Source organism: Ciona robusta, chromosome 7 (assembly GCF_009617815.1).
Source record: "Ciona robusta chromosome 7, ASM961781v2".
In the NCBI taxonomy this organism is placed as follows: Eukaryota; Metazoa; Chordata; class Ascidiacea; order Phlebobranchia; family Cionidae; genus Ciona; species Ciona robusta.
The window spans coordinates 8,478,841-8,502,125 of NC_143241.1; the positions used below are offsets into that span (position 1 = coordinate 8,478,841).

Sequence of the window (23,285 nt, forward strand, 5' to 3'; positions counted from 1 at the left end):
GTTCACCCGTTTTAAAAACAAAACCCAATAACTTATCCTATTTAACTGACCACAGTTAACCATAATCCCGGGGCAAACAGGAGTGGAAATCACTTTGTTTGTTTCAATGGTCGATAATTAGTCCCGGGACCTCCTGTCCTTCAGGGGGGTTCCTTGGTTATAACTCCGTGGGAAAAGTCGCTGAAAACGCGGCAGATGTTTCGCGGGTGGGAAAACGATTGTTTGCTGTTTTACGACTGTGACGTAACAGTCGATGACGTTTGAGAACTAAGGATCGGTTGTTCGCGTTTAATGTGAATTGTTTTGACAAAGGATAACAATTGAATAATTTATTACGTCACAATGTAATCGGGAATTATAATAAACAGAATCGAACATCAATCGATGTGACGTCATTCATTTATTTTCCTTTAAATTAAAGCAAAAAAATTGGCTCTTGGGCATCATCTGACGGATGAAAAATTCGATCGGTTTTCTTATTTTGAGAGCGAAGTGCATATTTGTAGATGTTTTATTTTAACTCTAAAGTTTAAATTTGCAGTTAAATCAGCATAGAGTCAAAAATCTAACTATAATTCCTTTAGTTTAAGTGTAAATTATAAAATTCGTGTTTAAATATTTGACATTTTTACCTGATTAGTTTTTACCCATAACGTATTTTATCGACTGTTGTTTTTCTGCTAATTCCCTTCTCTTTATTGTTTTAATTAATTTAATCTTCGCTGCCGTTTTCAAATCGATAAATCAGATTTAACTCATAAAATATGTACCCATATACCCATATAAATACAAATAAATTTTACACGAACCGTTGTAAACGTAAGGTGCTTACCCGATTCAGAATATTGGACTTTGGACCCGAATGTTATTTTTAAAATTCAAATTTTATTCTAGAATTTGCACGTGTGACGTATATGCTTTATTCGCTGCATAATGTGGTGTATAGCGAATAGATATTATAACGTAGTGACTGTTTATTATGCCTTAGGCAAAATTTTCGCACCAAACGACTTTTCTTGGAAAACAAAATCGAGATTTTGTGTATTTTTTTCTAAAGTGTTGTTTTAATAAAATTAAAAGCTAAATCATGTTTTTAGTTGCAGTTTAAGAATATTAAATCATAGAAGACGCTAAAATACAGAATGTTAGTTTTATATAGTAACGTATAACTGCGAAATTTTCGTTTATTTTGCTAAACATATGACGTCACGGCCCATATATTTTAGTATATTATGACGCCATTCACGCTATTTTATGTTTTAAGCGTATCAATATTATGTGTGTGTATAATGCTGCAGTCCAGCTAGCAAGATATGCATCCAAACTGTTTGTACTTCAATTATTGGTGATAAAACTTATAGAAAATAATAAAACAATCACTTTAATTGTAAAATTAAATTACTTAAATGTATCGATTTAAAATCATTTATAAAAAAGTTGTCAAAACAAGTTGTTGTGATTATTGAAAGTTAAATAAATATGACGTTATAAATGACATCATACATACAACATACTTAAGTATGAAATGAAGTGGAATATTTTTTCAGCATAACTCGTAACTCTATTAAATCTGTTGCCGCAGTCCAAAGGTTATAATAGTTAGTAAGCCAACAAAGTGTTTAAACAACCATATTTAGATATATTTTGGTGAACCTATATGCCCTGTTTGATAGGTTTATGTGTTTGCAAGGATGCGGCTATTAATATGTTACTGTACGTTATTAGTTATATATATGTCTGTGTGTATTTATGTATATGACATAACGGCAGTGTTAGTTGTCTGAGTTATAAGTGTATTGGGTTTAGCAGCCACGCTTTTTTTCACTCTTTTTCTTAAGTATTTTCTACCCATAAGGCCATAGTGTGTTTTAACGACTGTTGTTTGGCTGCAAATTCCTTATTTTAATTGCTGCTAAGCTAACTCTGTACAGGTTGTTTGTTTTTTATATGTATGGGTTTGTAGGTGTGTTATTGTATTATACATATTCTAATGGAAGTTTAACTATCTATGTTTACTTAATGATAGGTTTCCAGCCTTAACACTTCAAATAGGTCCAATATTGTGACATCATAATTGTGATTGTGACATCACAAGTTCGATTGTGATGGCGAATCAAACATGGAACATCATAATGGGCTTTGTTATTCCTATTGTTCTCGGAGTTATGACAATGTCGATTATCCCGGGGTTAAGTGGAGTGAACGACAAACTTATCCGCACACTGGTTGGCGGGGGGGTGGTCGTTGGGTTTTATTTCCTTTTGAAATTCTTGAAGTGGGAACTGATAAGGAAGTTGCTTGAATACAGGTGGTGGAAGGTTTTTATGTTTGTTTAAAAAATATTTGTTTAAATTCGGTCATCTTAATTTATTCTGGACTGTTTATGTCTTACTGTTGTGTATTGGGTTTTGCTGACACTTTTCAAGTGTTTTTTACCGGCACCTTAATCTTCGCTTCCTGACCCTTGTAATGGACTGTTTTGAGCTCTGTTAGTGTTATTAATGTATGCCCCATGATGTTGTACGGCCTTGATTCGTCTATTTCATTGGTTTTGTAAGATTATGATGTCATAATAAATATTAACAATGCTTATTGTTTGCAGGGAATGGATGTACGACCATCACAGCTTTAAAACAAAGGTAACAACTAACAGTAACAAATATTTCAATTATTGTTGGTCAAAGGAGCACGATTGGGCAGACATGCCCCAACCCATAGTTTTAAAACAGAGATTATGATAAGTTTTATAGCACACCAGTTTGCGGGGCTTACATTTGAACGCTACACTATTATGTTTGTATTAAAATATGTTGCCAGTGATTTAGTTTCACTTCTTTTATTTGCACAGGCATGGGGGATTCTATTAAAGCTGTTAATCCCGAAGAACGTAAAGCTGTTCCAACTCCAAAAATACCTCCCTAAATATCCCTTGCCAAAACTGGATGACACATGTGACAAGTTTGTATTTTAACATTTAAATAAAACTTTTAAAAGACTTTGTTATCAAACTAGTATTTATTCTAATTTGGGACTAATAAGTATTTTTAATTATATTCTAAAATTTCTTGATTACATTTTTAAATTGTAAGTGCAGCTTAAAATATTTTATAAAGATTTTAATTTATTCTAAATATACATACATATTTTTATATAATCTATTATGGTCTATATAAATAATAATTTTTTTTTTTTTTCTTAAATAACAAACTTTATTATTATAAATCACATTATATTTTATCTAAAATAGGCTATTATTAGAATTTTACTTTTGTTTCAAAATGTTATTTATTAATTGCACCTATATTTGTATATTCGATTATTTTATTTCTAATAATATATATTTATTATCATTTTTTTTGCAAATTACAAACTTTATTATAAATTCCAGAACCCTGACGATGGTTAAACCGTTGCTTAGCGACGAAGAGTTCAAGAAAGTTTCCGAAACAATGGAAGACTTCCGGAAAAACGAAGGTCCAAAGCTACAAAAAGTTTTGGAAAAGCGGTAAAATATTTTTAAAAAGAAAAAAAAGAGTAACGTAATATTCAGTTTTATTGGAAAAAACGTGAATTTTAATTATACATACCAGTGTTTTTCCTGCAATACCAGAAGAGACACATGTACATAGCCTACTGTTTTTATTCAAGAATAGTTTTTTGATTATAAATGAAATACCAAATTGTTAAGTCCTGTTTAAAATGGGTCTAAAATGGACACGCATTATATGATGTAACTCTGTAAAAAGTGTTATATTTTCCTTTTTGCGCTGAATGTTTATCGTCACTTTTAAGCGCTGTCAATATTTTTAAGTGAAGGTTCAAGTCCATGTTTATTCATCAGCGATTTTATCGAACTTCGAACGACCTTTAAGCGACCTTTAAACATAGTAACGAACTTGTTTGGATTGATTGTTTGTTCTAGATACGACGAGACAGAGAATTGGCTGGCTGAACTTTGGAATAAATATCTTTACCTTGGAAGCAGGGGACCTTTACCTGGTATGTATTATATATATAATGAAGTTACATGCATGTGTTACTATAGCAAATCAACTATATATAGTAGGGTGGGAGAGGATGGGACACATTTTCGTTGTATTTTATCGTCTCATTTAGTAGTAAACAAAGAACAATCAAAGAATTATAAAACTTTATCTTCACGACTCCCATAGACCGTTGTTGATTATTTAAAACACGATCAGGATATTTATATATTTTGTGCTAAAGGTGTAGTGTCTTCTCCCGCCCCACTATATATCTGTTTATTAAAATGACAACCAAAAATTGTTGCTTGCCTGAACACAAATTCTTTAAATAAATTTATAAAATGAACTTCTGCATAAAAAATTTAAGCATTTTATTTTTCTGTAAGTATTTTATTTTTATTTTCTGACTTCGCGTACTTGAATTTAAACCAAACTAACCTACATTATCTCATATGATAAGTGTTGTGCATTACGCACATGTGCATAGTGCACACTTGGCAGCAGTGTTGCAGCTAGGGGGGGTTAAGGGGTCGCAACCCCACATTATAAGCTAAAAAAAAAATTAAAATTTTTTTTTATTTAAAATTTTTTTGATTAACCCCCCCCCCTTATTTTTTTTCTGGCTGTGCCACTGCTTGGTAGGTTTCGTTTTATCCAAACTTGAAACCAATCCCTCACAGTCCATTCCAACTATTGCTGCCTCGGTGATCGAGCGTTCCAATACAACGACCCACGGTCCAACCAACTCAGCCAGATGGCCAACTGTATTTATTACTTCATGGAGTACATGGGGAAGATAAACAATGGATCGGTTGGTTTGGTTTGATTCGTGAATAAATTCAGTGCTTCGGTGTAAAACCCTGATAAAATATGAGAGACATCGACGTAACAAAGTTTAATTTTTGTCTTTTAAGAGCCAATTGTTCTTGCTGTTAAATACACCTCATAAATAAATTTGCTTCTCTGGTGTAAAAGTATCTTCTTAAGATAAAACATTGTTTTTTTATCTCATACTTTTCTCCAAGTAGTATTTATGAATGTTTTTGCTGCTAATTTCTTTCTCTTCGTTGTTTTAATTAGTTTGATCTTGTACATAAATAACGTTATATTTTATTATGTTTCTGGGTGTTGGGTAATGGACCAACTTTGGGCTAAACCCCAGGTTCCATGGCGTGCCTCACTGTAAAACCTCACCCATATAGAATAGAATGTGCATATACAATGTTGGGGTAATGGGCCAACTCTGGTCTAAATCCCAGGTCCTATGGCTTGCCTTACTGTAGGACCTCACCCATATAGAATAGAATGTGCATATACAATGTTGGGGTAATGGACCAACTCTGGCCTAAATCCCAGGTCCCATGGCGTGCCTCACTGTAGGACCTCACCCATATAGAATAGAATGTGCATATACAATGTTGGGGTAATGGGCCAACTCTGGCCTAGACCCCAGGTCCTCGACAAGAACCTCACCCATATAGAATATATCAATACACCCCCTAACAACCCCAACCCCCCTTAACAGCTAGCAGGTATGATGATACAGAACATCGTCCCCATATGTTGCGATCGATACCGATACTTGTGCGCTACAACTCGTATACCCGGTGAAACCATCGATGAAATGAAAAGGTTTCCAAACTCCACACATGTCATCATATTCAGGTAATTATGGAACGTAAAATGTAAATGTCATAATGGGAGTGTTAGCTGTATGAGTTATAAGTGTATTAGGTTTGGCAGCCACGCTTTTATTTAACATTTTTACCCAAGTAGTTTTTATTCATAGCGTGTTTTAACGACTGTTGTTTTTATGCCCTTTCTTTTGTTGTTTTAACAATTTGATCTTCGCTATTGGTTTTAAAAAATACAGTAATATTTATAATTATGTAATAAACCAACAGAAAAGGTCTGATGTACAAACTTGACCTCAAAGTTTTGGATTCCGAGGGGAAACGAACTTTTTTGACCCCGACCGAGATCCAGGGTCAACTTAAGGTCATAATGGAGGATGCTGACCTCATGGGGTTAAAGGTCGAAGGTGAAATTCAAAACCCATCAATTTTTACGACAACGGAGAGAACTCGGTGGGCCAGGGTATGTTATTTCTATGTGAGAGTGAATATTATTATCGTTCTGAAAGTCCTAAGGCTGTTGCTACCATTGTTGGCGTATGTGTCCTTGGGAAAGACACTTAACAGTAATTGCTCCAACCCAGTGGTTTCTAATGGGTTGTACAAATTATCAACCATGCATAAAAAAAACCCCCCCCCCCAAAAAAATAATCACCCACAAAGTAACATACATGGTAACTCGTAAGCTGGCACGAGGTGTTAAACCTGTGTGATAACTACTGTCATTTTCCAGCCACGCGAGGATAAAGTAAGTTACATTCATTCATCTCATTCTTCTCCACAGATTCGCAACAGAATGTTGGTAAACCGAACCAACATGGAAAGTTTAAACATCGTAGAAAGTTCCGCGTTTTGTTTTGTGCTCAGTGAAGATACCCCACAGGTGTGGTGATATATGTTTTCTATGGTGTGTATATGTTTTCTATGGTGTGTATATGTTTTCTATGGTGTGTATATGTTTTCTATGGTGTGTATATGTTTTCTATGGTGTGTATATGTTTTCTATGGTGTGTATATGTTTTCTATGGTGTGTATATGTTTTTTATGTCAACGTATAATTTTACCAATATTTTATAAAGGATCATGTGAGGTTTAGCTCACTCATATAAAGAAACCTATCGTCCCCCTCACAAATAAAACTAAGGAAACAATCCCGATGTGATGTTCTCTGTAACTTAAACCAAATCCCCATTAACCCCCACACAGCCAAGGTAAAAAGTTATAGAATAACCCGTTAACATTTTTTAAAGTAACCCATTTCAATGTGATATGTACTATACCCCAATACTAAACCCAATTCTCACTCATTAAGAATATTAACCCCAAATAACCCCACAGAACCACAGCGAGGAGTTCGCGTCTTACCTCACCGGCAACGGATACGACCGCTGGTTCGACAAATCGTTTACTTTTATTGTGAATAAGAACGGGGCGATGGGATTCAACGTGGAACATTCAACTTCGGAAGCTACTGTGAGTCATTATAGTGTGGTGATGTATACCATGTTAGTGGTTTACATTTGCCTGCGAACCAATACCTCTATCATGTGTTTGTAAGGTAATATCTACCATAATACAAAATACAGGATACCGGTATCATCTATTTTTGGTTAATCTGGTTTTCGTTTTTTTTTTTTTTTAAATTAATAAAAATGTATATATATTATTACAAACCCCTTACAAACAATATATTCTCGCAGCTCGGCGGGCGCATGTGGGAGTACACGTTGTTTCATTGTAAATATAATGTCCATGGTGACCCCGTTGACCCCCGACCCCCCACCCATCTCACCCTCCATGACCCTCGTCAACTTAAATGGGATCTCACCGAGTTTAAAGATGAAATCGCGGTCATTAAAACTGAATGGGATAAACTGGTGGGATATTTTGATGTTATTTAATTTTTTTAGATTTTAGATTTTTGTTATATTGTTTGATTTTTCCAGGCTTTTGAACTGACCTTTTTTAAATGTTATAACATAACGACTGTAGTTTTTCTGCTGATTATAGTTATAACGACTGTAGTTTTTCTGCTGATTCACTTCTCTTTGTCGTTTTAATTATTTTTGTCCTTGCTATCGTATTCAAAGAGATCAGTATATTATATATTAACTATATCTTGCAGTTATACTATATATTATTACGTTTTATCTGCCATTTGGCATCACTTTACGACTATGTATTTTACAAAACAACTTCTGCAACCGTATGTTATCATAAATAGGAGAGTGGGGGAAATGAGACACGTTTTTATTTTATTGTCCCATTTGGTGCTAAACAAAGAAAATTCAAGCAATTATAAAACTTTTTCTTCACGACTCCCATAGACCGTTGTTAATTGTTTAAAACACAATCAGGATATTTGGATAATATGTGCTAAAGGTGTCCCATTTTCCCCCACACTGCAAACCAACCATATAACATTTATGTTGTCCCGTCTTCCCGACACTACTATATGATGCCATGTACAATAACACCCTATACCAAACAGGCGAACAACGTCGACGCATGTGTCTACTACATGAACAAAGGAAAAGGAATCGCAAAGAAAATGAAATTAAGTCCCGATGGTTTCCTACAGATGGCGCTACAACTAGCGTTTTATCGGGAACGGAAAATTACGCCGAAAACTTACGAAACTGCGGCTACAAGGTATTCTGTTTAGATGGCTTTACCAGCATAAACAGGTTCGTTGATGTGTGGTGTTATAGACCATTCAATCTATACTAGCAAACACCTGAATAACTAAATGCTTATCCTACTGGCTGTACACTATATACAACTCATGCATTCAGTTAGGACCTCACCCATAAAGAAAGGAACCCCACCCTTGCTTTAAATTCAACCTTTACAACCAATCGTTGTAGATTAAATGAAACAACAAAAGCTTCTATTATAGGCCATGTCACTCATTACATATCGGGCCAACTACATAAGAGGTGACATGCTTCACCAATAAGACCTCACCCATATAGAATAGATTAACCCTATAGTACGAAAAAACTCATAGCCTAAACACTTAGTCCCAAACTGTACCCAACGCAATTCATTGCAGATTAAAATAAAACACCTGTAAAGTAATCTCATTTGACCAGAGCTCGTTATAGACCGCATACCCATTTGGTGTTGGGGTAATTAGCAGCCAACTCTGGTTTCCAGTAGACACGGCTTGCTCGACCATAAGACATCACCCATATAGAATGAACTCCACACTTCCTTTAAATCAAACTTTCATCTCTTCTTTTCAGATTATTTAAATACGGTCGAACTGAGACAATACGTCCGGTGTCTGAACATTCAGTCGCTTTCACTAAGGTAGTTACTGGGGATTTGTAAGATTTCTCATTTATATTTTTCAAAATAGATATTGTTGAGCTGTATCTTTTATCAGTTAGTCCATTAATATATTCTATTCTAAATGGTTAAAGTCATGCAGCATAGCGCGCCAGCTGTGGCCTAAAATAAAGGATATTTTTCAGCCATGTATTAATTTGGATTAATACTTTCTCTCTGCTACATTAGTGATCCTTTTACCTGCCGACTCTGTCCTTGATCCCAGCCCCATGGTGTGCCTGACTGAAGGCATTTAGATCACCCGTTTAGAACAAGTTAAACTGTTTCAATTTCGGTTATTTTTCCAATTTTTTAAATTTTGTTTATTTTCCCAAATTTTGTTTATTTTCCCAATAATTGTATTCCCTAATTTTTCAAATTTTCCCAATACTTTTTTCCAATACAATACTTAAAACTAACAATATTTCAATTTCTTACAATTTTTAAATTTTTAACAATTTTCAAATTTCTTAAAATTTTTCAATTTCCTCCAATTTTCTTCCAACAACAGTGTTTTGACGACCCCTCTGTCCCTGACTCTGTGAAGATCAAACACTTAAAATCTGCGATAAAACATCAGACCACGTACAAGTTTGACGCAACTAACGGTAGAGCTGTAGATCGCCACCTACTGGGACTTTACTTTGCTGGAAAGTTTACAGGGAATGTGCCGGAGTTGTTTAAACTTAAGGTTTGTGGGGTTTTTAAAAATAACATTGGTGTATATCTTGTGTATTTTGGAAATAGTGGACTAATATACACCAAACACTTTCTCAATCTCTAGTATTAAGTGTTTACTGATCTTATTTTTTTAAGTTTATTTAATTTCCCTAATGTTTGGTTAATAGTCTTCATACCCAAGTCTTATTTAGTACTTCACTATAGAACCTCACGTACGTAGAATATATAGAACCACAAGTTCTAACACCAAGCATTGTTCACGCTAATCGCAAAACATAACCCTCATTGTAACCCCTATAAAACCCCTATCTTAACCCATATCGAAACCCCAACAAAACCCTTCTAACCTCCAAAATATTCTAATCCCAATTCTAACCCCCACAAAACCCCCATTCTAACCCCTACAAAACCCTTGTTGTAACCCAAACCCCCACAGCCGTTCTACGAGTCCGACCTTCTCTCCACCTCCCAATCACCCCTACGATACGACCCCGTTATCGGGAAGATATCGACAACGGACCCCATAGGGGGCGGATTCGGGGCACAACGAGTGGACGGGTACGGGGTGTCTTACTTCATGCTAGAAAATAAAGGTTGGTGGGAAATATGATACAAACATTGTCATGTAGTGAATAAATTAATGAATGGAACTTGTTTATCCTCGCATGGCGGGCGATGACAGTCGTTATAACACAGGTGTTCCGTTTCATACACCTCGTGCCTGCTTACAAGTTACCACGTATGTAACTTTGTGGGTGATTAATATTGTAACAACAATTACAATTATTACGACTTTTGATCAACTCTGGCCTAAAACAGGTCCTTTGGTGCGTCGCCATAGGCTTCACCCATATCGAACATATATAGAATAAATTTGTTTGGTGCCATTAGGTTATTATATATATTGTTGCGATAGAATCCGTGGTATGAGCTATGACAGCGCTCACATATCGAACATATATAGAATAAATTTGTTTGGTGCCATTAAGTTATTGTATATTGTTGTGATAGAATCCGTGGTATGAGCTATGACAGCGCTCACAAATGGGTTAGCATTGAGAATAGGAAAGTATGAAGCCAACATAAAAAAGTCACATAACTTTAACATGAAATATTTTTCCACTTCCAGTTCATTTCTTGATTACAAGCTTCAAAAGTTGTTCGGAAACAAACTCGTTGAAATTTGGGCAAAACATTGAACGGGCCGTTAATGACCTCCAGGTGTTGTTGGCGGGAGGAAATCAACAGAAATCCAACCAAGAAACAAATGGGAGTGTGGGGAAAGGAGACAAGTGATGTTTTTTCTGAAAAAAAACAAACAAATTTTTTAAATTTTGGGGATTTTGGGTTTTGTGGTAAAGGGAAGATTCTTATTATTATACTTTAAGAAGCAATTTTAAAAGTTTAAGCAGTTTTTGTGAAGTTAAAATTATTTTAGTAGGTTGGGGCAAAATGGTCCGTGTTTCCATTCCTCTTTATCGTCCCATTTTGTAGGAAAAAAATATATCACAGAATATATAAATGTATCCTTACAACTCTAAAAAAGGATTGTTAAACCATTTCAATCTTACCCCACAATACTATATTACACTTAAAATTGTTAAGTTTTTAATTTTTTAGCCCCCAAAGTTCAGCCTTTAAATTTTCAGCCTAAAATTTTTCAAAAACGTATTAAATTTTAATTTCAGCATTTTTTGGTATTTTTGAGTAAATTTGTTTGTTAATTTGAATTTTTAGTAGTTTCCCAATATTTTGTGTGCGCTGTATATTATGCACACCAATACTGGTGCTTTAATTATTTTTTGTACTGTAAAATATGCTGTAAGATTGATAGTTATTTTTGAATCTGTAAATATTTTAAATTTTAGAGTTTATTTGTAAGCAGATGTCTAATTGCAGTAATTGGAACAAAATATTGTTAATTGTTGTTGAAATGCGTTTAAAAGTGTTGCGTTGCTTGAAAAATTAAACAAATATTCAGCTATGTTTTTGTATTGAGTGTAGCGCCACCTGCTGATTAAATTAGTAAAATATTTCGCCGCTAGTTAGCAGTAGTACATCTGGGCTTATACTGCCAGTTAGCGGATGTTCGTAAAGATTTTTATAACCGCTATGCGGAACTCGTTAATGCTATGAGTATTAGTATAGGAAAAGGACTACAATCTGTTTTGGTTCTTTTAAAATGGTATGTAACCTTTTAAAATGCATTTATTTAGGTTATAATAGGTTCAGGTGTTTAATAATGTCGTCTAAATGTAAATATTTCTGGAAAAATCAGTCTGGAGTTGCCGTCAAGTACCTAAAATGTGGAGGAACGAATTTAAACGAAAAACTGCCGTTGGTTTATTTCATTATACCTGGGAATCCAGGGTGTGTGAGGTTTTATGAGGATTTTGCTGATTCGTTGCACCAGAAAACCAATATTCCCGTTTGGGGTATCAGCCATACTGGCCACTCTAAATTGCCGAGTGTCGGCCCGCCAGAAAATCTAGAAAAACAGAAATTTCAGCAACCTGACCGTGAGGAAGCTGCTTTAAAGAAACAAATTGAAATAAAAGTTGATTTTCTTCAGAAAGAAGTTTTTCCTGTCGCTGAAAAAGTTGTCCTAGTGGGCCATTCTATTGGCTGTTACATTATTATCCAAATAATGGAAAAAATCCAAGAAAAATATCCGGAAAAAGTTAAAAAGGGGGTTCTACTATTTCCAACAATTGAGAAAATGCAGTGGACACCCCAGGGCAAGAAGTTGACACCTATACTCACCAATGCAAGATGGTTGTTCATGTTTGCCGGCATGGTGGCGTCATACACACCAACGTGGGTGTTTAGACGGATATTACCCTGGTTTGTGAAGGTATGATGTTGAACCATAGGCACCAAACCTGGGGTGGCAGGGTGTGCAGGCCAATCCTGGAATTTTCTAAACTGCAATAATCAGTAAACATTACAACCAATAAGTTAGATTTGTTTCACAGGATCTTACTATCCCTGCCTCCCCTGTGTTTATAAAAGATTAGCGCCTACGACATTTTGGTAATGTGTCAATTTAATATGAAAGTGCTCGCGTTGTAACCAGAGGTTACGGCGTTAAAGGCTCGACGCTGCTACCATTGTGGGTGTATGTATCCTTGGGCAAGACACCTAACAGCAATTGCTTCAACCCAGTGGTCACTAATGGGTTGTCTAAAATATGGATAAATATCTGGCATTCACTTAACTTTAAGATGTATATTATATGTTGATTTTTCTTAATACAAAAATAAATAGAGTAACATAATTTATTCGTTGAAAAATTCTAAATTTATAAAACTTTTATTTTCAGTCGAAAGAAGAATTTGTTTACGAAACGATTGAGGAAAACTTTCCGTCGATGGAGGTTTTGGATTGCATCACTTATATGGGGTTGCAGGAGATGTATATGGTGGGTGTCTTTATCTAGTGTTTAACCTACGTTTTGAAGATTTTGATGACACCCACACCCAGTGGCGCAGCCAGAAAAAAAAATAAGGGGGGGGGTTTTATTCAAAAACATTTTCAAAAAAGATATTTTTTAATTTTTTTTTTTTTAATATTTTTTTTTTGGTTTAAAAGGGGGGGGTCACGACCCCCGAATCCCCCATGGCTGCGCCACTGGCCACACCCCCCTTCTTCTCTGAGGGGTGGTTTTACCTATTATGGTTTTTATGTTGACTTTATTTAATGGCTACACCAAGTGGATCTTTACTTATTAGGACATGCCTTGATAATACTGCTAAACCTGCCACACCCTGCATCTTATGTATCAGTTTATCATTTCTTGTGCCTGTTTTCTTGGCCACTACGAGAAAGTCAGCTGTTGTTTAAAGACTGGAGATGTAATAGTAATGGTCTAATCAATCACTTCATTAATATTTAGATATCAATATATATATTTATAGTTACGTTCATTGGTTCATGAATGCATTTTAAATGATGTAACAATACACATTATGACATCACAGGTTGATAAAAGAGACGACAATTTGGTCGAAAAATTCCTTGATCGTTTGATTTTCTACTACGGATCACATGACGAATGGTGTCCGATCGAGTTCTACGAAAACCTCGATGCCAAATATGGTCATGTGACTGGCTCGCATATCGAGGTAGCGGAACAGGGAATTCCCCATGCGTTCGTGCTCACCCATAGCCATCGAGTGGCCGAAAAAGTGGCGGAGTGGTCGGAAGAGTTTGAGGGAAACAGTTTGGAAAATAAAAGTCAGGATTTCAAAATAATTTAAAGGAAGATTAAAAATAAATGAGCTGAAAAGTTTTATTTAAATAATTCCTTTAAAAATACATTTGTGGGATTAAAATCTTTGTTTTAATTTAAAATGTTACAAAGTTTACTTTTTCCTGTTGTACTAAAAGTGAATCCAGTCTTTAAATTCTATTTTAATTGCCCAACACTGTTTAAACTGAAGCTTTTCATAGTTTAAAAAAGTTTTGAGAATAAATAAGCATTAATTTTGCTTAATAAATTAAAATGTTTCATAGGATAATAACGAAATTACGTAGTAAACAAAAAAAGATTCTTTTCTGTTGCAGTAAAAGTGATCCATCCAGGGTAAAATAGTTCCAGTGTTTCCTTTCATGTTTAAAATATATATTTAATTGTGCAACACTGTTTAAACTAAAGATTTTATTTTGTTATTTGATGCAATCTTTTATAATTTATTCAGATTATCAAAATATATTGTGTTTTGTTTTTAAGTATCCCTTTTTATTCATGTATGTTTGTAATTAGGTAAATTGTTTTTTTAATTATTAAAGATTTTGGGTTTTTCGATCCTATTTAAAAAAAAAATGTTGCAAAGCCGAAATTTAGTAATGTCTTTACTGATTTAAAGTTCTATGCAAATTATTGAATGTTTTTTTGCGAATTATATTAAAAATTTTAACAATTGGTGCCCCGTCATCTTACCTGTTGTACTCTATCAAATAAAAGTTGATTTAGCTCTTCGAAAACGATAGCGAAGATTAAATGAATTAAAACAACGAAGAGAAGGGAATTAGCAGCAAAACGACAGTCGTTAAAACATGGCATAGATAAAAACTACTTAAGTAAAATTTTAGATAAATCCGTGGCCGCTAAACCCACAAAATAAACGAGATTTTTCAAATCTTTAATTTCAATTATGTGGTAAATAATAATGAACTGTGACATCACACAACTAATTGTCCTAAATAATTGATTAAAAGTCAAACAATGTCTGTTAAATAATTCAACCTATGCCCAATAAATCTTAAACCAAGTTCAATTATTAATGATTGTGATGTCAGCCAAGATAATAAAGGGCAATGTGACCACGTAATAGTGTGATGTCATTCCAGGTTTTATTCTAGAAAATAGAGAAAAAAAAATATTTTTAATTTTAGAATTTGTTTTTCTAACTGAAAACACTGCTTAAAAAGTGCTAGTGTTTTATCTGGCAACACTAACTAAATATCAAACTTGTTTTATCTGGCAACACTGGTTAAATATCAAAGTTTTATATCTGGCAACACTAACTAAATATCAAAGTTTTTTTCTGGCAACAATAAAACACTTAAACCTCCCAAAAAAGTTATTATTTTTATTCGGAAACACTGCTTAAAGATTCAAGTTTTATATCTGGCAACACTGGAAATTAAATATTAATTTAATTTGGGAACACTGAATCGCGACGTTGGATCGACTGCGTTCCAGAACTTAAAACTGCCAGATGTTTCATCAAGATGTTTTCGTGGTTTTCGCAATTTCGTTGATGATTTATGACGTCACAGAGGCCTCTTGTTCACGAGACGAATTCGAATGCGCGAAGTCGCGAAAGTGCATTAAGAGAGATCAGGTAGTAGTTACGTCATGATACAATTTATTCTAGTATGTTTTAACATTGTGATTGAATACTATGAATTGTGACGTAGTGTATGAAACAGAACACACGTGTTGCAACGACTGTCGTTGCCCCACCACGCGAGGATAAATAAGTTACATACATGGTAACTTGTAAGCTGGCACGAGGTGTATGAAACAGAACAACCGTGTTGTAACGACTGTCGTTGCCCCACCACGCGAGGATAAATAAGTTACATACGTGGTAACTTGTAAGCGGGCACGAGGTGTATGTAACAGAACAACCGTGTTATAACGACTGTCGTTGCCCCGTCATGCAAGGATAAATAAGTTACGTTCATTCATTTGAATATATTTAATAAAAGCGGAATATATTGCTCGATTACGTTTATTACGTCACAGATGTTTATCGATTCTTTTGTTCGTTAATAATGGGTAGCGACATCGCGCTATATTAGAATCAATAACTTTGTTTAAACTTGTGTGGTAACAATCGACCCTATTACGTCACAAAGGTAAGGAACAAATTATGGAACTGTGGAGCAAACGACACGAGCGATGAAAATAAACCACTCGCTAGATGTCACCCGAGGTCCGAGTTTCGTTGCCGTGGTAACGGGATGTGTGTACCACGTGACTGGATAAATAGAGAGGTGACGTTTATTTGAAATTTTTACCCAAGTAGTTTTTACCATAGCGTGTTTTAACGACTGTCGTTTTGCTGCTAATTCTCTTCTCTTCGTTGTTTTAATTAATTTATCTTCGATCTTATTCCAGGAAATAAATAATATTTATATTATGACGTCACACGCAGGTTTATTTATGCGCCGACGGCAGCGACGATGGGGGGGTTCGTGGGTTTCCCTGTATACAAGGAGACGAGTTCAGGTGTGTGTCGTGACGTAACTGTTTGATGACGTATAATATTAATGACGTAATTTAGTTTAGATGTGACTGTTTAATAGCGTATTGGACTGATGACGTAACTCATTGATGTTGTTGCTCATTGATGACGTCACAATGTCTCAGGTGCCCCACCGGTCGGTGCATTCCCCGATTTAAGGTCTTCGATGGTTTTAAAGATTGTCCGCACGGTGGCGCTGATGAGATGGGTGAGTCAATTTTTGAGTGTGACGTCACAAAGGAATATCGATGCGCTAACGGAAGATGTATTCCGCGTGAATGGGTATTGTGACGTAATTATTATTTTTTTCTACTAACGATTATTACTTGTATTATGACGTCACTACAGGTGAACAATGGATTACGCGACTGCATCGACGGAAATGACGAAAGCATGTTGATGACGTGCAACGATGATGAGGTCACGTGCGGGGGTGGGTGCTTTCCCCGATATGTGGGGTGCGGTGGGTGAGTAGGAGGTTTCCCGTGACGGTAGTATGACATCACTAATATTATGACGTCATGCGTAATATGACGTGACTGGTAGGGTTTTATTATTGTCACAGACATCTAGAATGCACGAAGAGCGAGTTCGCGTGTGTTGTTAATGACGTCATAGAGCGATGTATTCCGCGATCTTGGGTTAACAATGGGTTGGACGATTGTGGGGGCGGAAGTGACGAAGCTTTGACGTCATTACGCTGTCATAGCGACGAGTGGTCATGTGACAATGGAAGGGTTTGTCTACGTCACAATCAGCTTTGTGACGGAGTAGCAGATTGTTTGGATTGTAGTGACGAAACAATCAAGTGCTCTAGTGACGTCAGAAGAAGATATTTCTTGTGTCTCGATTCATCTGGAACAATGGGCGAAACAATGGGGTTTGTGACTTCATATAAGATGATGTGACGTCATTTTTGTGGCGTGACGTCGTTTGATTTGTGACGTCACTTTTACATTTCCAGGGAGCACGGTATTGTGACGTCACACTGCATATTAAGAAGTTACTTCTGTGACGGAATAGTCGATTGTTTAGACGGAAGTGACGAACAGGAAGTCGGGGTTGGGTTTAAATGTTACGTCACAAGGACAAGGAAAGGTGGAGGCATAATAATTATTAGAACTCCCTACCCCTACTATTTACAAAACAATGACGTATTATGACGTAACAGGTATGTCATCAACCAAGAAATGCGTTCTCCCCCTCTCATTGGTCAACGATCACGTGGTCGATTGTGACGATGGTTCGGACGAGAACCAATCAGAGGCCGAGAATTTGATCACGTGTTTAACCGGGAAATTTGATTGGTTAAACCCGGAGAAGGTTCGAACCAATCAAATATGTGATGGGGTCCTCGATTGCTTCGATCTATCTGACGAGTGCCTCTGTGACGTCACAGTACGGAATCGATTGTCCGATGACGTAGGTCACGTGTGTAGTGAGGTAGACGGTGATTGGTCGAGCTCTTGTCCAATAGGAAGCCACCACTGTAAACGGGACAACCAATCAGATATTTGCTTGCCGAGAACTCGGTTTTGTGACAAAACAATCGATTGTGATGACGTCATAGATGAAAGATTCTGCCGCGCGCCGATAATGACGTCACAGAGGAATGCATCCAGTGAGAATACCTTCGATTGTCCGCTAACAGATTCTCTCGAGTATTTCTCATCGAGGTATAGTGACGTCACAATAAAAGCGACGCGATGTGACGGAAGAGCTGAATGCTTCGGAATGTATGACGAATGCAACAATGACGTCAGTGCTGGTGACGTCATATGCGAACAACCTCCGAAATACTGCAAACATTTGGCGGGAAAGTTCTTGTACGTGATTGGTTGATGTTAAACACGTGACGCTTTCTGATTGGTTGTTTTTATAGATGCAGCGAAACATCGTTTCAACCGCTTTACCCTTCTACTGTTTGTGACGGAATAATGGATTGTCATAACGGAATAGATGAGATGTGTTGTGACGACATTAGGTTCATCTGTGACGTGGATGTAAGTGATTATGACGTGGCACTGTGTTGATTATTACATAAATTGCAAAAAAGTAGTTTTTACACGTGGCGTGTTTTAACGACCGTCGTTTTGCCGCCATTTTCCTTTCTCTTCGTTGTTTTAAAAATTTGATCTTCTTTATCGTATTCGCGAGGATAAACAACAAATTGGCTTTTTTATCTTATAATTTGCAGATTAACTCACCGGCGCCACCTAAGGGTAGGAAAGTGAGCATTAAACTCACTCAAGCATGCGACGGTCACGTGGACTGTATGGACCAATCAGACGAGAGGAACTGCTCAAACCATTTTTACTGCCATGACAACGGGATCCCGTTCTTTGTGGATAAGTATGTAGATCTAAGTTTCTAAACGACAATTATAGTAGGGTGGGGAGAAGATGGGACACATTTCCATTTATTTTTCCGTTCCATTTGGTAGTAAACAAAGAACATTCAAAGAATTGTCAAACCGTATCCTCACGACTCTCATAGACCGTTGTTAATTGTTTATATTAACGGTAATTTTATTCGGCAATGCTTTATTTCAGTGTTATTACATGTCTGCTGTTGCTGAATGGTAGGACTAATTCGAGGATAAATAAGTTATATTTATCCAACAGATTGAAAATACTAGACGGTCATGCCGACTGTGGGGACGGAAGTGACGAATGCCCTGGTCCTGACGTCATCGATCCTATATCGTCACGTGACGAGATGATAAAGTTACCATGGTTACGATGGTTGCTATGGATGGTTGCCATAGTTTCCATATTAGGAAACACGGTTGTTATGGTGACAACGTTTTGGCGGGAACTCGTATCGACCAATCACAACAGGGGTAAAATAGTTTAAAGTTTCTGATTCGTCGAAATCCATGTAATGCCAAATACAAACTTACATGTAGAAGATTAGGGTATCGGTGGTATTCGGAATAAGATGGAACATTTGGTAGTAAACAAACAATATTTACAGAATTACAAATGTTTGATCTTGTTGTTCGAGCTGTATTGACGTCATGAAATTTTAGGAAAGTCTCACAGGGGGTTACCCCAAATCGCTCCTTTGTCGAAATGCAATGACGTGTTGGTGACGAATCTGGCGGCTGCTGACGTCATCACGGGGATTTACCTGGTTAGTTATGACGTCATAATCTGTTTTATGCATATTTCTATAAATGAAACTTATTTATCCTCGCATGGTTGGCAGTGACAGTCGTTATTTCGTTATTACATAGGTGTGTGGCTGATAATTTGTACAAGCCATTAGTGACCACTGGGTTGGAGCATTAATTATTGGTTCTTGTCAAAGAACATATACGGCTAATAGTAGCAGCACCGAGACTCGAACATGCCACCTAATTGTTCTTCATTGTTAACTTAACAATCGTCATTGTGACAGCTGATTATCGGGTTCAAAAGTTCAAGTTTCTCCGGTTCATATTGTCAACACAAGGTGTCGTGGCAGAGCAGTTCAACTTGTCGACGTCTCGGGGTGCTCATTATGACGTCATGCGAAGCATCGGTATGTCTGTTTGTGACGTCATAGAACGATAAATTATTATCCCGAAACAAATCTTCTGGCTATTTTATTTTTTCTGGCTATTTTTCAACAATTGTTTGTTTAAAACAAACAACCACTAGAATATATTGACATTGGATTTTAAAAACCACAAAAATTACAAAACCTCACATTCCAGACTGGTATAATGGTGATTATGACGACATATCGTCTCTATGCCGTCATAAAGCCGTGGAAGGTTGGTCACATACGACCTCTAGTGACCGCGCTGTGGATGGGGATGGTTTGGGTTCTTAGTTTCGTCATCGCTGTGATTCCTAATGTCATCGATGACGAATTTGTGACGTCATTGGTCGTCAACAGAAACGGGTTGACGTATTTTGGCTCAGAAGTCGTTTCCAAGGATACAATGACGTCATTCCTGAAGAAGGCGTGCGCGATCGTTCATGACGTCACAACTAAACCGAAGGTCGATAACTTATGAGTATGACGTAACAAGCGCATTTATTCTTAACTAGGTCTCTAAAACAAGACGCACCAATGATGATGGTTCAAGTTTTCAACCGAAATGTTTGAAAGAAAAATCGTAAAACACATATGGCTGTCATGTTTTTATTGAAACTATTCTTAAACTCTTATTCTTACAGGTATGTGACGTCATGAACGGTACGTTTGTGACGTGGAACGACATCAACAAAGGTTTGGGCGAAATGTTTCCTGAGATTGAGTTGGTTGGGAATATCGGCTACTTTGGCAAACATGGCGTCTGTTTGCCAACTTTCTTTCCAACTGTGAAAGATGGGGTGACAGGAAGGGCCAAGATTTATACTGGATTTGTAATGGGGGTCAATTTTGTGGCGTTTATATACATTGCATGCGTGTATTTGATGGTGTGGGCTAAGTCTTCAAAGCTCGGGATAAGAAGAGGAGCTGGCGGGAACGAGAAGCTTAAATCCCCGCGGACTGTTGCGGAAAAGCGCCTTCTTAGTATGCATAAGCGTATAGCTCGTTTGGTGCTTTCAGATTTTTGCTGTTGGATCCCGGCGTGTATTGTGAGCTTCTGCGGGATTTCAGGCGTTGATCTCCCGCAGTGGGTTTATCCTTTCACCGCCGTTGTTCTGCTACCGATTAACAGCGCCCTGAACCCGCTTCTTTACTCTGATGTTATACAGACTGCAGCTTCGAATTTAACATCTAGAATTTTTGGGCGATTCCGCGGGAAATCAAGCCCTCCTATCCCCGCCAACAGCCTCAGTCAGTTTCGACGTTATTCTGGCACAGGGAGAACAGACCAAGCTATTATGACGACAAAAATAATGACATCACCGAACAATGGAAAACTTTTGAGAGTTAACAATGGAAATGCTGAGTCAGCAAATCATGAATCAGCATTAAAAATAACAACTACAGTTTGAAAACCATTATTTAAACCTCACGTGTTTTAACGACTGTAGTTCTGCTGCTAATTCCCTTCGTTGTTTCAATTAATTTGATCTTCGCTATTGTATTCAAAACGTTAAATTACAATTTAAGTTACAGACATCATATATATATATTAGATACATATGATGCAGTTTTTTCGCACAATTTCTGCTTCGACTGTCAACATGCGACCTTTACAAGCTTTCATATTCTTGCTCTCTGTCCCCATCTAGCGAGACATCCTCGTCGCCGAAATGACGAAATAAATTTCATTCCCTCACCTTCCAACGTTAATTACCCTCCCCGCTTTTCGTTGATTGCCTCGCGCATAAAACACCGCCTTTGCTACGCGCGCCAGTCACACCACGCTGCAGTTTGGATGAAGCACCAGCAGATTGGGATTATGTGCGTTCCTACTACAAGGCTTGAGTTAAGTATTTGATTACTTGCATTGCTATTATATTACTAACCATTATATGCACCACTACTAACTATATATAGTAACTATATTTATATCATATATTATACTAACATAGTAATGTGCCTTGTGTTTAACTATTATTATTATTAACATTATCTTTCATTCTAGATACAGGTATCAGCGATCTCTTTATTACGTAACTCGCATTTTGACGTCTGTTCGTGTTTGCTATTTAATCTTAAATTACGTCACCATGCCTATTCGTTACGTCAATGTTTATTACGTCACTCGCGACGTTGCGTTCGCTGTAGCCGCTACGTCACAATATTCGTTATCCTGCTTCGCGTTTCACAAACTCTATTATCGCGGTTAGCCAGTTACGTCACTTATACGCTTGTGATGTCACAATACGTTTTATTTACTAGTGCGTTTCGTGATTTTTTTTCAATGGGGCCCCATGCGCGTTTTGCGTCGACGCAAGGCACATTACTTGTATATTCTAATAAAATTTGCGCTATGAGCGCGAAGCAATAATAAGATCAAAGAATTGGTAAAGTATAAATCACAATTGGCATTATTACGTACATAAGCTCTTTTCTAGAAACTTCGATGATGTGACGTCACAGAAGCAGTGATGACGTAACAAGAACCTGCTTCGTAAGTTCATTGTTTCGCCATAAAAGTAAATTGTTTTAAAGTTTGTTTCACAGATTATGGGTATGTGACGTCACAGAATCCGCCATCACCGAAGAATTGTGTTCGAAGATTATGACGTAACATAGTTTAAGATGATTTCGTAACAATGCTGATTGTTGCAGATGGAAAAAGACGAGAAAAAAAGCGCAAGGTAATTTATATTGAAACCAATATATAGTTAAGCACGTAGTGTTGTAGCAATTGCCCTTTAGTTCTAATAAAAACAAAAACATTTTATTAGAGTTTTATGTTTATTATTATATAGTAAGTTGGGGAAAGACGGGACACCTTTAGCACATAATATCCAAATATCCTGATCGTGTTTTAAACAATTAACAATGGTATATGGGAGCCGTGAGGATTCGGTTTTATAATTCCTTGAATTCTCTGATTACTACGAAATATATAGGACGACAAAATCGAATGAAAAGGTGTTCCATCTTACCCCAGTTTATTATACATTCCAAGTTAACGAATGTTATTTTTAGATGAAAAACAAAGAAGAAGACGCCAATATAAGGATCCCGGTTTGAGGTTTTTGTAGGTTTAAGTGTGTATAGGCCTAATATAAGTGCGTATAGGCTTAGTATAGGGTGTACGCGCGAAGAAAGAAGATCAAAGACGCCGACAAAGGATGTCGGTTTCAGGTGGTTTAGGCTTAGTGTTTAAGTATGAATGTGTTTGTTTGTGTTGGCTGGTGCACTCATACAGTGATGCCAGCTATTTTTTGCTGGGTCTAATGTTGCCAGCTATGTCCCCAAGCACTTTTTCGTGCTTCTTCATGTATTTGAAACAAATGCAAAGGAATTGTTGCAACAATCTTACTTGATAA

General features: G+C 36.6%; 3 protein-coding genes across 4 annotated transcripts; all 3 read left to right on the plus strand.

Annotated features, from left to right (window-relative positions):
- Window positions 1-1,991: 1,991 nt before the first annotated feature.
- LOC149734487 (carnitine O-palmitoyltransferase 1, liver isoform-like) lies at window positions 1,992-11,618 on the plus strand. The gene is made up of 16 exons (XM_089880651.1): window positions 1,992-2,308; window positions 2,603-2,639; window positions 2,849-2,958; window positions 3,389-3,505; window positions 3,923-3,999; window positions 4,667-4,797; window positions 5,512-5,651; window positions 5,891-6,083; window positions 6,405-6,503; window positions 6,959-7,093; window positions 7,321-7,497; window positions 8,112-8,272; window positions 8,869-8,935; window positions 9,465-9,644; window positions 10,071-10,227; window positions 10,764-11,618. The coding sequence occupies exons 1-16, from the start codon at window positions 2,106-2,108 to the stop codon at window positions 10,928-10,930; spliced, it is 2,151 nt and encodes a 716-aa protein (XP_089736777.1). The 5' UTR covers window positions 1,992-2,105; the 3' UTR covers window positions 10,931-11,618.
- Window positions 11,619-11,816: 198 nt separating this feature from the next.
- Window positions 11,817-14,560, plus strand: LOC149734488 (lipid droplet-associated hydrolase-like). The gene is made up of 3 exons (XM_089880666.1): window positions 11,817-12,488; window positions 12,957-13,055; window positions 13,615-14,560. Exons 1-3 carry the CDS (start codon window positions 11,817-11,819, stop codon window positions 13,891-13,893), a joined length of 1,050 nt encoding a protein of 349 aa, XP_089736792.1. The 3' UTR covers window positions 13,894-14,560.
- Window positions 14,561-14,685: 125 nt separating this feature from the next.
- On the plus strand, window positions 14,686-22,361 carry LOC149734489 (uncharacterized). Of its 2 annotated transcripts, XM_089880643.1 has the most exons (15): window positions 14,686-15,483; window positions 16,004-16,141; window positions 16,303-16,376; window positions 16,518-16,674; window positions 16,741-16,859; window positions 16,958-17,272; window positions 17,357-17,490; window positions 17,564-18,218; window positions 18,275-18,395; window positions 18,590-18,744; window positions 19,017-19,234; window positions 19,424-19,527; window positions 19,795-19,917; window positions 20,093-20,383; window positions 20,562-22,361. In XM_089880643.1, exons 1-15 carry the CDS (start codon window positions 15,358-15,360, stop codon window positions 21,327-21,329), a joined length of 3,498 nt encoding a protein of 1,165 aa, XP_089736769.1. In that variant the 5' UTR covers window positions 14,686-15,357; the 3' UTR covers window positions 21,330-22,361. The 2 variants fall into 2 exon arrangements, with proteins under 2 accessions (XP_089736769.1, XP_089736770.1); XM_089880644.1 differs by lacking the exon at window positions 14,686-15,483 and having other exon boundaries at window positions 16,518-16,600.
- Window positions 22,362-23,285: the final 924 nt, after the last annotated feature.